This window comes from Stegastes partitus, unplaced genomic scaffold (genome assembly GCF_000690725.1).
Source record: "Stegastes partitus isolate 25-593 unplaced genomic scaffold, Stegastes_partitus-1.0.2 Scaffold607, whole genome shotgun sequence".
Taxonomy (NCBI): Eukaryota; Metazoa; Chordata; class Actinopteri; family Pomacentridae; genus Stegastes; species Stegastes partitus.
The window spans coordinates 283,589-301,267 of NW_007578338.1; the positions used below are offsets into that span (position 1 = coordinate 283,589).

A 17,679-nucleotide genomic window follows, 5' to 3' on the forward strand; every position below is an offset into this window, starting at 1 on the left:
AGTCATGGACACACATCTGAAGGTCATGGACACACATCATCTAATAGTCATGGACACACATCATCTAATAGTCATGGACACACATCATCTAATAGTCATGGACACACATCATCCAACAGTCATGGACACACATCATCCAACAGTCATGGACACACATCATCCAACAGTCATGGACACACATCATCCAACAGTCATGGACACACGTCTGGAAGTCATGGCCACCAAACATCATCTGCACATGGGGAGGAAAGAGCTGAAGGGAAAGGTATCAAGTTCGCTTTGCAGTCACTAAAATATTGCCACAACACGGACTTGCCAATGACAGTTACATTCATAATGGTTGTGGTGTTTCAGTCTCCCACAAGTCTGAAGCACATGCACATGGGACTCATGGCCACAAAACAACCTCACATGAGCACGGGCAGGGCAGGGAGGAGCATGCAGAAAGAAAGGTTGAATGGAAAGGTATCTCTACATATTACTGTGTTTTTACTAGTTCTATGTTTTGTAGTATACCTGTAGTGTCAGACTTTCCCCATAAATTCAACTTGGCATGTTTGATGTTCTTATAACCGGTAGTGATAGAAATGTGTAGCAGATCTAGCTGTACTGTAGTCAGAGCAGATATTTAACCAAATGCTTGCTTATAATGACAATGGCTATTTCAGACCCCCACAAATCTCACGGGCATGTACACGAGACGCATGGCCACAAAACAACAATCTCCTCTGAGCACGGGGAACAAAGGCACACAGAAAGAAAAGGTATCTGCCTGGAGGTGGCAGCATTTTTTTTTTTTATTGGTTGATTTACATATTGAAATATCCTGTACAGAAACTTTCCTCATGAGCTTAACTTGGCAACTGCAAGTATTAAACTGGGCCACCGTAAACAGCAGAACTGCAACTAAATTTGTGTTCAGCAACATACAAACCCAGTCAGTGAATTTAGGCTTTAGAAGAAAAGCTTAATTTAGCACCAAAGCTAGAGACATTTATTGTAACTGAACTATAGTAAAAATGAACAGGAGGACCAAGTATAGAAATGGAGATAAAGATATTTTAATTATTATTTAGACAGCCGCAACTGAGTCTGACACAAAAATGTATAATCGCTACCTTCGTCCACAATAGAAAACATACAAATTTTACAATACAGGCTGGGCATTATTCTTCTCTACTGACCTGTTTCTACCTGTGTGACGAGCAGACTTCTTTTGGTTTGAATATAAAAAGAGCAAACAGACTGCATTTGGCGAGTGGAGGTGGCATTAACCACGTGCCTTTTACCCAGGAGACTAGAATTCAAGCCCCCTATGGGATCATTCTGTTTTCCATACTAATTGTACACCTTGATGCATTTTCAGTAGCTGTTTACTTTGATCCTAAGTTGCTGTTTTCAGTCATTTTCAGCTGATGTTGTTGTTTAGGCTACAACAGTACTTGGTTAAGTTTAAGCAGCAAAACTACTTCGCTAGCTTTTGCAAAAGATCATGATTTGGGTAAAGTTCACTCATGCAAACCACAAAGGTTGCTAGAGTGAGTCTAGCTACAAGAGTAGCCTCCAAAACATGTAAGCAACTCACAACTTTATAGCATTTGTTTGTGAAAATGGCACATTTAGTGCTGTGGGCCAATGTAGCTATTGTACATTTTAGTGTGAGGCTTGGCTGTTTCAGATGATTGACAGAAGAACATAAAAAAATGTCCCTATATGATGTTTCTGCATGTGTTGTGTCGGTCCTCCATGAGTCTGAAGGACACGTACATGAAACTCATGAAACAAACAAAATCTGAGAGGACAGGTATCTATGTTTAATGCTGAGGTGGCGATCTTTTTATAAAAATGTACATCATGCTGCACATTTGCTTGTTATGTCATTGATGATTGTGGTATTTCAGTCTCCCATCATTCTGAGGGACACACACATGAGACTCATGGCCACAGAACAACTTCCTCTGTGCACGGTGAGGATGAACATCAAGGAAGAGGTACAAAAAAAAAAGAAGTAGTATTTCGATTATACCTCGTAGTTTCTGTGTCCTTGTAGATTTACAGTAGATATAAAAAGTATATCACTTGTGATGCGGTAAATACAGAGGAGATAAACTTTCACAGAGTTTAGTTTGGCAGCTCACAGTGAAAAATGGAAACTGGAAAATGCATCTAAATTTATCTCTTCGACTACATGATAACCTGTCAGTCAACATGAGCCATGAGGCTAAATATTAATCTGGTGGCACCATATTTTTATCGAAGACAATGAGTTATGCTGAAAGGCAAGAAAGAAAGAATAGAGCATAAAGGATGAAGGAGGAAAACTGGGTAGACTAGAAAAGAGAGACAAGTTTGATGCTGAAGTTGATCTTGATGTCAACTGTGTTGTTTCTGTGATCAGAATTACATGAATATTGTGTGAAATTTTAATTACCCTCATGTCTTGTCTGATGTTGTCTGATAGATCGTATGTGAACTTGTACTTCATGATACTTAAAAAAAAAAAAAAAAAAAAGGAACGATCTTATATTAGAGGATGTGAATGGGATCTATGTTAGCAAAGGGTTCTCACAAACCTTGGGATATTGTTGACTTGTCTGTAGTCTTTGTGGTATTACGTTTGGTAAAACTGCCTGAGATAATCTGTGCTGCATCAATACAGATTGATTTTTGAGTTGTTGCTCATTTGTAGTGCACCATGTCATCGAACAACCTGAATGGGAAAGAGGCGGTCATGGGACCACAAAACACAGTTTCGGGAGAGAGGATGAAGACAGAGAGGAGAGAGAAAAAGCAAAAAAGAAAGGTAGAATTTTAGCATGTGACATAATTGCACAGTGATTCATAACTGGTTGCACAAATTTATCATGATGAGGTTAATAGGTGACACAGCACTGCATTTATCTGAACTGTTCTGCTCTGCAGAGCTGCTGCATTAACTGTGATTTGAGTCATCCGAGCCCCCGAGTTGATTCATTTTCATAGTTGAATCCTCAGACTGACATTTTTTTAGCCTCTCTGCTTAATTACCCACACAAAAATACAATCTTAGCCTGTATGCCTTCCTCAAGAAACGCAACTTGGTAGTGATGCCACAAAAGGGAGAGTGGCCAAGCCTGGTCAAGTTCAACAACAACAAGTATGGATTCTAACAATGGTTTTGACCCTGAAAATGATGGACAAGCAGGAGTTTGTGCAGCCTAAACAAACACAATTATTGACCACGATGAAAAATTGTGAAATGCAGGGTAATTAGCAGAGAAGACCAACATTGTAAATCAGAGCTACTCAGACTCAATACCACCTACAATTTCTCACTGCGCTAAGGAAGAAATGACTCCCTAATGTCACATAATATGTCACATTGTGAAAATGCCTACTTTTTAATCTGAATCATTGCCTTTAAGTCTCATAAAGCATCTGAAATTGTGCATTAACTTGTCAAACAATCACATTGAAGAAATATTAATTATAACTTTAGTAAAAAAAAAAAAATCCAACCTATAAGTCGCTCTTTAAATCATATCACAATGTTCAGCCCTGATGTCTGATCAAATTTTCATTTTTCTGAGCATTTGCCGGAGCTCTCATCCCTGCATTACTGACAATGTAAACAGCTGTTCGCAGAAAAAAAACAAAAAAAAAACAACTCACAACAGATTCCACTGTAGTGGGATTAGTGGCAATCCTGGAGCTTTGGATCATACCACACAACCTTCCAACGAGAAGAATCCGGGAAATCATCTTACGTGGTTAGATTGTTTAGCCAGCTGCTGTTTCAAAAAATCTTTATGCACCATTTCAAAATGATTGAATCAATTATTCTTAAGAGATTAAGATATGCTTTAACTCTAAGGCCCCAAAAACCCTCCATCAGGTCTGAAGGGCATGTTATATTTGAAACACCATATACAAACTATAGCATCTATCAGCCACAAACTGTAATAACTTAAAGAAGTGAAAATTGCTAGCAGCAAAATATCCATAGTAGAAAAACTTTACAGTACAGGTAACTACTGTGTGAACTTGGAAAGATGTTGATATTGTTGACATGTTGATTCCAAGTTTTATTCAAAATTTGTAAAATTAATAATCACAAAAAACTTTTCTTTATGACTTATGGCATTATAACATTGTTATACTGCACAGAAATTCTCTCCACCTTTAGCGCTGGTTGTGCTGTTTCCATAGAGGTGCAGGACTTTACAATAAAATTAAATAAATAAATAAAGAGCCTTCAGAGAGTAAAGTGACAGAAGCACGATGAAAAAAAAAAGGCTTGGGGCTCAAGTGATTAATACAAGCTCAACAAGTTGCCAGTCCACCGAGGATATTACAAATAGTTCAATCTTAAGCAGTCAAATCAGATGCTACCTAAAAACTCTGGACTCTGTGCAGCGTATCAGCAGTTCCTTCCTTGAAAACAGACTCTTGTGGATGATTGTTCAGTTTTGTTAAAACAAGCAACCAGTTAGGAAACACTGCAGTAGGTGAAGGGTATTCCGCTTTCTAGAACAAAGTGATCCCATCTTTAAGGTAGAATCTAGTGGGACTCCCCCTCTATCTCATCCCTAAGACCCTTCTGTAGTACTGACACTGACCTCTAGGCTGTAGCGGCTCCAGCTGTGTGCCGTAGATGACTGTAGCACACAGAATGATGCAGAGGCAAATCTTAAACAAAGATCCCTTCATCCCTCAAGGGCTTCTGAAACTCTTGATCTCAGGAGAGCCTCAGGCCAAACAGTTGTTTGGGATCGTTTACGATGATTTCAAAGGTAAGAGACCAACACAAGCAGCACGTGGTCAGGAGAACCACACAGCAGACTCAAGCTTCATTAAATGCTTTACATCCTTTGGTTCAGATCAGTGGATTTTAAAAGTCTTTCTGTCATTTCTCTAAACTGTGGATGGTGTTGCTCAAGTAGAAAACCTGTGGAAAAATTCCTTCCATTGCATGTTTTATGGTTTTCATTTTGCTCATTCTTTCCCTGTGCATCTCCCTCGTGGTTGTGTTTGCTTTATGTGCATGATCAAGGTAAGAATCTGGATTTTAAATTCATATTAAATCATCAAACAGTTACCTTCACTGACATTGGTGTTTATTGATTTTTAGAAAGGGTGCTTGTTCGCAAAATGTACCGTTATTCTTTCAACCTCACAGATTCTTTGATGCAGGCAGTTTCTCTCACTGTCTTCCCAATATAACTGTCTTTTACTGTTAACAATTCACAATTGATAAATACCAATAAAGCAGCATCTTGACTCGTAACATTAATTTGTGGAACAATGTCCCATTGCCGCTCTAGTCTGTGGAGTAATTGGCCATTTATATTTAATTAGGCAGTTCTTCCCCCACTGCTAGCATGGTTCCTCCAATGCTGAGAGAGGCACTTTATGGAGCTCCTCTCGCTGGCTTCCTTTAAACCAGCACATTAATATTTCAGCTGGCATCATCAACCAAACAATAATAAAATAATAATGTGACGGCTGATTAAACAGCTAAACTCCAACTTTTTAATGTGCATTTAAATGTGTATTTGCATAAACATGCCTGGTAAACGCCTCTTTAGAGGACAGTGATGCCTTGCAGCACACTATTGCAGCCAACTTCTAACGCTTAATAAAACCTTAATTAGGTACCAGCCTCAGCCAAGATAATCGTGGAGAGACTGTAGAGAAAAACTCCTCCACCTCTCGCTGCACAACACACAGCCTACAGTAGGTGATATCAGGATTTATTTCTTTCTGTGTGGAAAAATTATACAGAGGGCTTCTTCACATCATCATTTTTTCAGTTTTGGTTTTAGGGTGTGAAATTTGGAACAAGTCTTAATTTATCAAGCGCACAAGCATGCAGAGTAAAACCTGCAATCAAATCCTCTCGGATAATTCATGAATTACAAAGAGAAAGTTTAATTAAGAGCTCTGATTGTGCAGCACTTTATAAAAGAAAATTTAAAACTGTGCAACCGAAAAACCAGCAGTGAAAAGAGAAGAGAGTAGAGCTGGGCAAAAAAACATTGTCATGATGTTTTTCTTTTCATTAATCGAGACCGATGCACATTTAATACCAACACTGACGAAGGAAAAACATTCAACACATTAGTTCTGAAGATTCGCACGGTTTGTTTTGGCGTGAAACACTGGATGTAAATATAACTTGTTTACAAGGCAGCTCCAAAAGCTACCTTTAGGGGTGTTACTGTCGCAAAGACAGGACTGCTTTCAGTTTTTCTCATCGTCTAGCAACTACCAGCAACACAGCAAAATGCTCAACAAAATAGTTCGGAAATGAGAGGGAAGAAAGAAGCTTCTGGTTAATTTTATGACTGTTAGCCAAAGCTAATATCCTGGCTACTGTCAAACACAAAAAACATCTGTAAAATCGTCAGTTTAAAATGGATACGCCAATCTTATTGTCATGATAAAGGGAGAGTAGAGAACCCAGTTTTATAGAATCAGTAACTTGTCAGGTTTTGTTGCTTACTCGAATAGAAATCATGCCAAGTGAATATCAGTTCTAAACCCATTCAAGTCTCTCGTCTCTCCATCCAGAAAATGTCAGCACGAAGTTCACTCTGGTTTTATCTCGTTTTCTGTCATTCTCTCTCTTCAATTTCTTTTTCTTCTCCAACAATGTGGCTTTTTTTTTTTTTTTTGCTGGGTAGAGTTTCCACAGTTACTACCATTTTTCTCTGTGCCATAAATTGAGTCGTCATTTTCACAGGACTTCTCCTACCCAGCAGCAGACAGAACTGAACAGTGAAAGTAACGTTTACGTTGAAAGAATCTAAATACTGATGGCTTCATTTTATAGCAATTACATTGTTCATAAACATTTACTTCATAATAGCGAATTTAAGTAAAAACTGGTCTATTGCAACTTTAATTTCGCTTAAACAGATGCTTGTACGAGTCAGTTAAACTAATTTTTAATAACTCATGTATGTACAACTCCGGTTAACTATTGCATCAATGATGTTACGCAGCGAGGTTCTGCCCTGGCTGGTGGCAGGTAGCAGCTGACCCCTCGTATCACCCTGAAGGCCAGTTCATGCTTTACACGTCTGCATGTCATACATCTAAACATTTCTGACCCAACACACTGTCCACACTGCAAAAGCCCACATACAGGGATTCTCCATCATCCACATCTGAAGTAGTGCTGCCAGACTTGGGAGGTGCTTTGATTTGGACATGTTTCATATCGACAGAGCCCAAACACAGTGGGAAGTTCTAAATTCTCCAGCAATCCCGTGCCATCTCTACCTACTGTGCTCATGATGGTGCTGTCACTAGTTGTTATGTCTTGTAAAAAGAGCAAAGTCACAGCTAGCCTTTACAGGGGCCTCGTGTGTTTTTCTATGTCTGACATGAGGAGGCAAAGTGACCGACACCGACACATAGCTATTGTGGTATTAACAGAACCACGTGCACGTCTAGTTATTGCTTTTAAACTCTGCATCTCTCATACGGAAACCATGGATTGGCGTTAATGGCCAGGTGTTGGGAACCAGCAAGAAAAGTTGGACCAATGCCACCTAATAAAACCAGAGCAGTTTGTGTGCCCAGCAGCTATGGAACCAAATTGCTGCAGACTGATGGGGTGATTGTAGAGATTGTGGCTGACCAGAATGTACAAGAGTTGCATTTATTGCAAATTACTAACCACTTTTGTTATCATCATTGTGGGAAGCATCAAGATCACCCAGTTCCAGAAGAGACACTGATTTCTATCGGGTTAACCAGGGTCAGGCTGATTTCATGGTGTCGGGTACAGTCTGGAAACACCCACTGTATCGCTCACCTCAAACTCCCTTGGTTACGATTCTGTAGCTTATAATCTACTCATCCGGTAATACAATTAAATTCCCAGACACAATTAACGTGGTTGTACTCATGCGCCTGCATACATACACACACTAACACACACACACACAGACAGACACTCACAACCACACAGGATAGTGGAATTCCCATCAGTAATCAGTGCAGCACAGTGAAGCAGACTCAGCAAACCTGTGAGTGTAGTAATGGAGAGGGAGTGGTCTGTCTTTATTGAACCAATATAGAGTGAGAAAGGCAAGTCATAAAACACACACAGGGTCATTCATTTGTTCACTGACATCTCAAACTTTCTATCTGTTGTCGCAGATCATTTATCATTTCCTCCTGTCATCCAATGATCCCACAAGAATGTGATATTCTCATCTTCCATTTGTTTTTCATTTTACAAAAAAAAATTGTAATTATCATCCCCTAAGAATGAAATTTAAAGCTGTTTAATGCCTTTCCATTTAGACTGTGAGTGCTACGGCCACTCCAACCGCTGCAGCTACATCGACTACCTGAACATCGTCACATGCGTCAGCTGCAAGCACAACACCAGGGGCCAGAACTGCCAACACTGCAGAGTCGGATACTTCCGCAACGCCTCTGCCGAACTGGATGATGAGAGCGTCTGCATCGGTCAGTCTGCTGGGAGACAGTGAGAGTGTGTGGAGGGGGATGATGTGTGTGTCTATATGTGTGTGTGTGCGTGTGTGTGTGTGATTGACAGAGAAGCCGACAATGAGATGCTGTGGCTGCTTTTAAAATTCAAGCAACTACTCAGTTGTTGTGTTTTTGAACCGAAAATTACCACATCTAGGTAGCGCACTGGTGAAATTTTTATGCATAAAAAAAACTAAGAATCTATTTTTTTTCCCTGAAACTATATTGCTGCTTTCCTGACACTTCTATAAAAACACATATTTGTTGTGTTGGCACTGTACTCCAGCACGCAGGATTTGAAAAGAGACAATGATTATGAGATTAAAGCGCTGTCAGATTCCAGCTGAGTGTGTTTACATCCATATCAGAGGAAGAGGGAGGAAATTGTAGTCCTTTTTTATACATGGACTCCAAACTGTAGGGAGCAGAAAGTAGCTTGGTAATCCTAATGCTAACTTGGTATGAACATTCCATATAATATTCTATATTAAGAAAGTGCTTGTTGACCCTCTGAACCCCTAAGCAGTTTTTGGGTGTTTTGCTCTTGTCACATTTCATAGTGGTCTCATTTTTCATATTCTGTATATCTATAGATACAGCATAACCATGGCTACAGGTAGAGATTACAAAAAATAAATGTTATAATGCCATTAATCATAAAGAAAAATTAAAGTTGAATTTCTTTGATTGTTTTTTCAAAGATTTTAAAATCTGTTTTTTTTGTTTTATTAAGTGGTAGAGAAAAAAAAGTAAACTATTGATACTATAGATATTTTACTACTTACATTTTCATTGGTCCCCATACTTGTACTATATCTGCTGTGTGTGAGCAAAGCCAGCAGTTAAGAGCAGCTCAACCACAAAGTCCCAAAATTTTGGTTACATGACTGTTCGCAGATGAGTTCATAAAGGCTTCTTGGTTGTGTCGTCAAGTACAGAAATTTGGGTTTTTACAAAATCTGGTTGGAGCATGTGCTTTTTTTTCTTGTTTTTTTTAAATGAGGCTTGTAAAATAAAGTGATTTTGATGACATTTAGAGATTGTAAGCTTATATTTGGTTAAGTTTTCCAACTAAACAGCATGAGATGAGTGGTTCAAGGACCGCCAGAAAGATGAAAATTAAACTTTGCTTTCTGTTTTTTAAAGACAACATGTCCTTCAAACCTGCTGGTGGGTTTTGGGGTTCAGAGTGCTCAGATGACTGACGTAGCCAGTCAACAGCTGTTTATTGTCTGAACATGAAAACCTCATGAATTTTTAGGGCTAGTGTGCTGCTGTCCTGAAGCTGGGTGGAACAGAATGAATTAAAGAAGACCTACACTGTTCACTCAGTACTGATGCATACACCCTCAGGCAGCCTTAAAGCTGAAAGTCAACTCTTTAAACTCATAATATAACCAATGTGCTGGAGTGCAGCGCCAAAACAATGATAAACATCGAAACTCGCTGTGCTGTAGATAAATAGTTCATCTTTATGTACAGTGATATACACAGTCTGTTTGCTTTCACAGTATTTACTCTTAAACTTAGTCTTACTAAGGGCATGTCCTGATAAGAGGTCACTCTCTTTGCAATGCTGTGAAGCTAAAATCTGGTGTTGATTTGGATCCATCTGTAGGTGGACTGCAGGGGGTTGGAGGGTAAACTCGCTACGGTCGGGGCACACACAGGGCCAGGCCTTGGAGTCAGCACAAATAAGGCCCCATTAGCTCATCTGCCAGCACACCAAGCATGGCAACAAAAATCCGTTCACACCAGCATCTCTACAGCAAGGAACCAAAAACTCTCAAACACAAACGCATTTGCACACGAATTTTGCACAGCTTCGCATCTTCCACACACAGTCTCACAGCAGCTCACACAGAATCCCATATTAATGCACATGACCCACAAACAAAGGGATACCAACCGCATTGCTGTGGTTCTTTTAATCTGGCTTGTTTTCTTATGTTTATGAATATTTTATACTTAAAATTAGTTAAGCAGATCTTGGGTAAAAGACAAGCCATGAGAGAAACTCTAATTCATCATCAGCTGACTGACAAATGCAATGCCAATACGCAGCTCTGCAGTTGCTTTTTTTTTTTTACCAGCTTTGATCTGCTGCCAACTGATTTGAATATCAGTTTCAAGTTCCAGTTTAATTAATCACATACACAGTGGTAAATACAATGGTGGTAAATTGTTTTCCCACTGTGGCCCCCATTTATGCAAATTTAAAAGTATAGCACAAAAACTTTAAGTGTACTGTATGTACAAACAGTACTGCAGATATGAGTCATATACAAGAACCTTAAGCGTGATACAGACATGTAGTATGAAACTGTGTTATCAAGAATCAATCTGTACCCCTCTGTTCTGTTTACACACCTATAAAATAGAATGTGATTGTGTCTCAAGTGTTCGAGGGGGAAGTGTCCTCGTTTAGCACACAAACCGCCTGAAGAAAAAAAGCTCCTTCTGAGCCACACTGTATTCTCAGCACTCAGAACAGGCCGGATCTGGGTGACTGGGGTTTCCATAGTCTACATATTTGCATTTGGTAAAATAATTAATGCAGAAATAAAGCAGTTTATTTTTAAAAGTAATCTAAATTTAATGTTACCCTGTGATGATGAGGTGAACACTACAGAGAGGGTAAATCTGTCAGAGAATGATTTGGCACGTGGTCTTAGCAGGGCTTCAGGGTGCGGCCAAAAAAATCTGTCAAGTGCGACTAAACATTGTCATTGGTCACACCTGTGCACCTGACATTTAGCAGGTATGTCTATGGACAACGTGTTCAGGTAGATAAAGTCATGGTTTAGGTCATTCTTATATTAGAACGCCTTCTTTTCAAACAAATTTCTGGCCACACACCTGTTTGAGTTGATGCACCGCAGTGACCGAGTGGAGACTCGAGGTGCCGAGCTGCCTATCGCGGTTCTTCTAATACATAATAAATCAGTAAACGGTAGCGTCTACCAAGAGTTCACATTTCGAGGACATCTGTGAACTGTAGCTTCAGAAAACAACCTGAGTTACAGTCATCTGCTTTAAACTGCATCAGTCTCTGCACTGCACATCAGTCACCGCCCACAAACACAAATAACTTCTCAAACTGTGTGAAACACTAAGTTAGAATAAAACGCTGTGCATTACATTTATTACTGCAGCCAGAGCAAAGCTGGGAACAGTGTTTCTGCAGTCAGAGCATCGATGCTCTAAATTGAAATGTTGAAAAAGCAAGACACTTGTCCCATGTCAGGTACACTGACGAAAGAGCAGTCCTCATCCGTCCAGTATTTCAGCACCAGGCTGCTTCTAATGCAACCAAAGAAGAGATACCAGATCATCCCAATGAAACATAACAGGTCAGATGCACAAAATATTTATCTGCACCTGTATTCCTGTTTTTCCAGTGTTAACCAGTGTAAAAATTTGCTCTGGGACTCCAGTGGGTAGAGATGGAGAGTTATTGGTTTTCTGAGACCAAAGTTGAGACCAAAGTTTAAAGTGTTCAATAGTTCACTTGAATCAGAATCTCAACAGACGGAACTTAAGTTTGTTTACTTAAGCTGCATAACAAGAGTAGGCACAAGGCTTATCAACTCAGTCAACTGTTTAATGTTCCTAACACTTGTCCTACCTGCCTTTGAATTCAGATATTCAAAATAACTTGCAGTTCTACGTCATGGAGGAGTTAGTTTCCTAAACAACATCATTTTGACATAAAAGACATCTGTCAATGTATTTTCAAAGGTAAGGTGGGAGAGAAATCAACCTCTTCAAGGCTGTATGAGACGTGTTGTTCTTAGGAAACCCATGGCAGTGAATTTGTTGAAACACTGTTAATTCAACCTCTAGCAGACCTTCAAACAGTTTGTGTGGTAGCGCTCCACTGAAAGAATTAGACCTGTGGGATCTAAAATGAAAAGTGAAATGTCTTTTAAATCACTGTAGTTTTTAGTCGAGACAGCGTCTCATTTTTCACATTATCTGCAAGTACTGGATAAAAAAGCTCTAAACAGGCATTTTGCATCAGAAATTTCATCAGGGTGGTGCATGGTGGGAAAGCATGAAAATATTTCTGGCTGAAAAGAGCCTAAATTTCAGGTCTGAATCTCTGCACCATCTTGGGACATCTCTGTACTTTGGAGAAGCTCCACCTCAGAGGCACAGGATTGTAGCTCTGAAGCAGTTGAATATCAAACAACTGTGTGGTCTGAATACAAATGTGAACATTTTTGGCTGAACTTGATTCAACTCTAGATTAAATCCCCAAAATTTAAAGGAGGCAGGGATTTTTTTTTAATGTCTCCCTCTCTTCTTTTTCTCCACCAATCCCTTCTTCAGAGTGTAACTGCAACCAGATGGGCTCTATTCATGACCGGTGTAACACCACAGGCTTTTGTTATTGTAAAGAAGGTGCCACGGGGGCCAGATGTGACGACTGTCTGCCAGGATACTACTGGAAACAAGGATGTTACCGTAAGTATAAGGACTCTGATATTTGGTAGGTTCACGTTGAAAAATTTGAGGGTTAAAGAAATGTTGCAGGTTTTCACAGGACCTTGTGAGTGCACCGTCCACTTAGCTTGTGTAGCTTCTGATGTTCTCTTTACTCACAGGGGAATAGATCATGTAGCTCATTAGTAGCATCAGCTGCTCCTTTAATTGATGACCCTGTCACACCTTAACCCCATTACAGGGAATCGCCTTCCTCTGCGATCCACCATCTAGTCAGGGGCCCCTGTCTCAGAAAAACCCTCCCCACCTCTCAACACACACACACATTTAAAAACTCAGGCAGGCATGCATTCTGACTGGGGGTTTGTTACGATATGGGACAGACGGTAATATATTGCAGTACAGTTTGTTTTAGGTTTGACATCTTATTCTAAATACTCCAATGCAACAGAGCCAATTATCTGTGGTGTAATAAAAAATGTTAGCACATGTAATTATTCCTTGTCATGGAAACCTGATCCTCTGTTATCTCTCAGAACATTTTTAGGTCAAGTGTCTTGTGCTGCGCAACTACCTCTGTGTATTTCCTAATGCCTTTTACAGCATTTTAATGATGCTTCTCGTTCCTCCAATCATTACTTAACAAATATCACACGTGCAGTGTGTTTTCTGCTGGGTTTGATACAATGATTTTGACTTGACCCTGAGAAAGTGCAGGCTCAAGAAAAACAGACAGAAAAAAGGACTGCAAAAACAAAAAAAGGCAGGTGTTACCTGTTGTAGTCCCTGAGGCAAAGACTGGAGAATTTATCTTGCCTCTTTCCTTCCTTCTGCTTTCTTTTCTACTTTGTTCTTTATGCCCTGAATTCTTCCCCTTCGCCCGTATCTGTTTCCTATCATGTTTTTTCTAACATTACCCCTCCTTATCTTCCTCCCTGTCCTCCTCTATTCCATACATCTTCCCTTCATCTTTGTGCTCTTTACTCCCCCACTATCCTTTAACCACCTGTCATTCTGTCACTTTGCTGCATCGTCTTTATTCCCAACTCCACTCCCGTTCTCCTTACCTCTGCAAATCCTTCACTCTCCATTCTTCCCATTCTTTTTCCCGCCGCCGTGCTCTTTCTGTCTTCCCTCTGTCTATGCTCACAGCTAACGTTTGCGACGAGGAGATGCTCCTGTGCCAGAACGGAGGAACGTGCTACCAGAGCCAGAAGTGCATCTGTCCTCCAGAGTTTAAGGGAGTACTGTGCCAACACTCCCGCTGCGAGGCGGGCAAGGACTGCAGCGGCGCTTCTTTGCCGCACCTTTCCACGGCCACCCTGCTGCTCTGCACTCTGCTAACCTACCTGCAGGCCACGTTAACACCCCACTGAGCCACGAAACCCCCCCTTAGACCAAGGAGTGTGTGTATATGTGTGTCTATGTGAGGCAAAGTGTGACCCAGACCGGGGAGGGCCATCGCAGTCATGGACCCTGCAAACGCACACTGCAGCACTCTTAAAAAAAAAAAAAAGCACACACACTCACAGAACACTACCTAACCCCATTCTCCTTTCAAACACATACACACACATACATACACACACAAGCACATATACACACCTCACAGGACTGTTATGATTGTGAGTGTGTGCTCAGGTGCAAGAAGGACAAACAGAGAAAAAAGGGGAACGACCTCAGAGAAAAGAGATGCAGTCGAAAGGGGAAAAAAAAAATAATAATCATACCAACCACTGTTCCCTTTATTCCTGAGCTGGAGCAATGTGCATCAAACCAAAAAGCATAAACACTTAAATCACCACTGTTTCACTTCAAAGGGAATGGCTGTTTTAACCACAAGGACTTTCTTTTCTCTTTTTTTTTTTTTTCCTTGGTTGAGTTGAGGATCTCACCTCCGTTAGACTGATGGCCAACATGTGTGTGGTCAGACTCCACGCGAGGACGAGACATATGGACACATGACGGACGGGTCGGGAGGCGAGATGTTCATTTGATCCTGCTGCTGAGGCCTACATAGTATATTAACCAGGTTTCATTTCCTCTCTAAAGATGAGACTTGATTTTACATTTATTCTCTTTCTGCTGCATTTTTTTAAAATTATATCTTCAGTCATTGTATCTAATGTGCCCACTAGCAGTCGCTGAGATTATACATATTATATAATATCCAGGGGGTTATGAATTATAAAAAAAAAATAAAAATAGTCACTATTATGGTTGTTATAGGAATGAGTGATTGTTGCCACACTTAGCGAGATTTAATCTTCACACAGTATTCAGGAAGCAGAATTTAACAGAATCTAACTAATCAAAAGTCTAAAAAGAGAGAGAAAAGATATGAACCACGTATCAATATTATATGACATTATTTGAATATTTTTTGTAGAAATTATTTTTGTTTGAAGTTACAATAAATTATAAAAAATGACATTTACAACTATTCCAAATGAGCATTTTATTACACTGAGTGTAAACCTTGCAGTAAATATGACTGTTATTTGCCTTCTTGCTTGTACTTTTTTCATTCAATCAAGTGTCCACAACTACATGCTAATCTTCTTATTTTCAGAGGGGGGGAAACAAGGTTTGTCATAAAGAGTCGTCGCTCTAAGGCTTTCATTTGATCTATTGCGTTCATTTTGGACATGGTGTTGAATGCTTGTTACTGCGAAACAGATTATCCCATTTTAAAATCTAACAGTCTGTCTGACAATCACAAAGAACTGCTTTCATGTCAAGAGAATATAAATAATTTTATTCTGATAAAAGTTGCAACGAGCTTTTATACCTGGAAATGTCACTTGTAGCACAAATAGTGGGCTTTTGACAAATATTCTGCACAATATAAACAATGGAGATATACAGCGCTGGCCCTGAGACGTGGAGTGACCGACCCTGAAGCCACATTTTCTCATCTTTCGCTCTCCTAGAGATCGCCGATCACTGCTTGCAAGGCTGGTCCAGACAAGTTGTGTTTACCAAAACGGTTCAAGATTTTTCAGGAACATAATTCCATTGAGAAATGTTCTATTGCTGAGTCAGCTGAGGTACACAGTGGATAAAGAGACATGAATGCTGCATTACATCAGGATACAGTGTACATCAAGGATAAAAGCGAGACTAAGCCTGTGAGAAATGACAAGACGGGGATTCTGGTATTACTCCTCTATTTCTGAGCTGGTGGTAGCTGTATTAGCTATTCTGTGTGTAGGCCTCATCCCCTCTGAGCCTGAGTGGTGTCAAGCACTGAGACTTGGGAAGGAATAGTTTATGAATGTCGAACACTGAGAAATGTTGTAAAGGAACACATTTTCATTGTGCAACAAAGAGCAGGTAATGCTTGTAGTCAGAGGACAATACATTATTGACTGACTGTAGGATGATGTTTAGAGACAGTGCAAATATCCCACTTGGGAATGATGGGAATATGATCATGTTTGGATAAATGTAAGATCTCTCATTTGACATGTGACAGAAGTACATGGCCTGAATTAAGCCACTTCCTTCAGGCAATGTTCTGTGTTATGAAATATAGAATCCTAAATTCTTATTATTATTAGCCCATTGTCAAGCTTACTATGGTCAAGAGAGTTCAATATTTTTACAAAAATTCTTCTGTCAAAATTGCATATTTAGAAAGTGTGGGGAAAGAAATCTGTAAAATAATCTCGCAATTTCTTTAAACCACTTCAATGTAAATCTACACCGTTGCTCACTTTATAATGTGCAGGTGTGTGAAGTCCCACTCAATCATCTGCAGCTCGAGCACACCAGCTTACCCACAGCTCTGCTCAAACACTGTAAAACTAGGCTACACAATCATGAGAGACAATAATGGCGTAATTCAGACATACATGTACAGACTCTGAAGAACAATATGGAAAGCCCCACTTTACAAGTCAGTTAAGTGCAAAACGCCAAAAGTCTGAATCTGTGTTTGTAAGACCGTCATCAGTACACTGCAGTGTCAAGGAAGGAATGATAAGGCATTGTGGGCACGACTTCTTTAGTTCATGGTGTGAATTGTAGCCTAAAAAAAACACCACATGAACATGGTAACTGGATTAAAACAGGATTTTCATTGGAGTTGGTCTTTAAAGGAATAATTTCCCATTTTAGAGAACATACCTATTTGCTTTCTTGTTGTTACACTCTGACAAGAACATTGATAGCTCCGACATGGTAAACATGCAGAAAACCAACATTCAGGAGGTTAGTTTGGCAGACCAGTGGTGCAGCTACCAACAATTCCTCACAGCTAAAAAGTTCTGGGTTACAAACTGATGATCAGCGAGGAGGTTCAATGTAGTTTCATGTTTTCTGTCTGCCTGCGTGGGTTTTCTCCAGGTGGTCCGACTTCCTCCCACAGTCCAGACGGATCCATGGTAGGTTAATCGATGATTCTAAATTGATTGGCTGCAGGTTTGAGTGTTAGCATGCATGGTTGTCCGTCTGTGTGAGCCCTGTGATTGACTGGCAACCTCCAGCCCCGTGACCCTTACGTAATCTTTGTTTTTTCAGTCTTTGCACAAACTGACATATAGTAAAGATGTTCTTCATTTGCTTGTGTTTTGCCTATTGGAATCGATTTCTGAAGCTGCAGAGCATTGTGCTCTCACAGCCGCTTACAAATAATAAAACTCCGGGAAACTATGTTGTAATATAATTTATAAGCAGATAGGACAGTCACTCATCCATTTAGTGGCTTCGGGTTTCTGCACTGGCATTCAGCAAATT

General features: G+C 40.0%; 1 protein-coding gene across 2 annotated transcripts in view; it reads left to right on the forward strand.

Annotated features, from left to right (window-relative positions):
* The window catches only part of ntng2b (netrin g2b), a 74,270-nt gene extending 58,565 nt beyond the window's left edge, over positions 1–15,705 (forward strand). For both annotated transcript variants that reach the window (XM_008289337.1, XM_008289338.1), the window contains exons 6-8: positions 8,299–8,466; positions 12,826–12,960; positions 14,092–15,705. In XM_008289337.1, the coding sequence (XP_008287559.1) occupies positions 8,299–8,466; positions 12,826–12,960; positions 14,092–14,315 (527 nt within the window). In that variant the 3' untranslated portion in view covers positions 14,316–15,705. The remainder of the gene's footprint in view (positions 1–8,298; positions 8,467–12,825; positions 12,961–14,091) is intronic.
* The last annotated feature ends 1,974 nt before the right edge of the window (positions 15,706–17,679 follow it).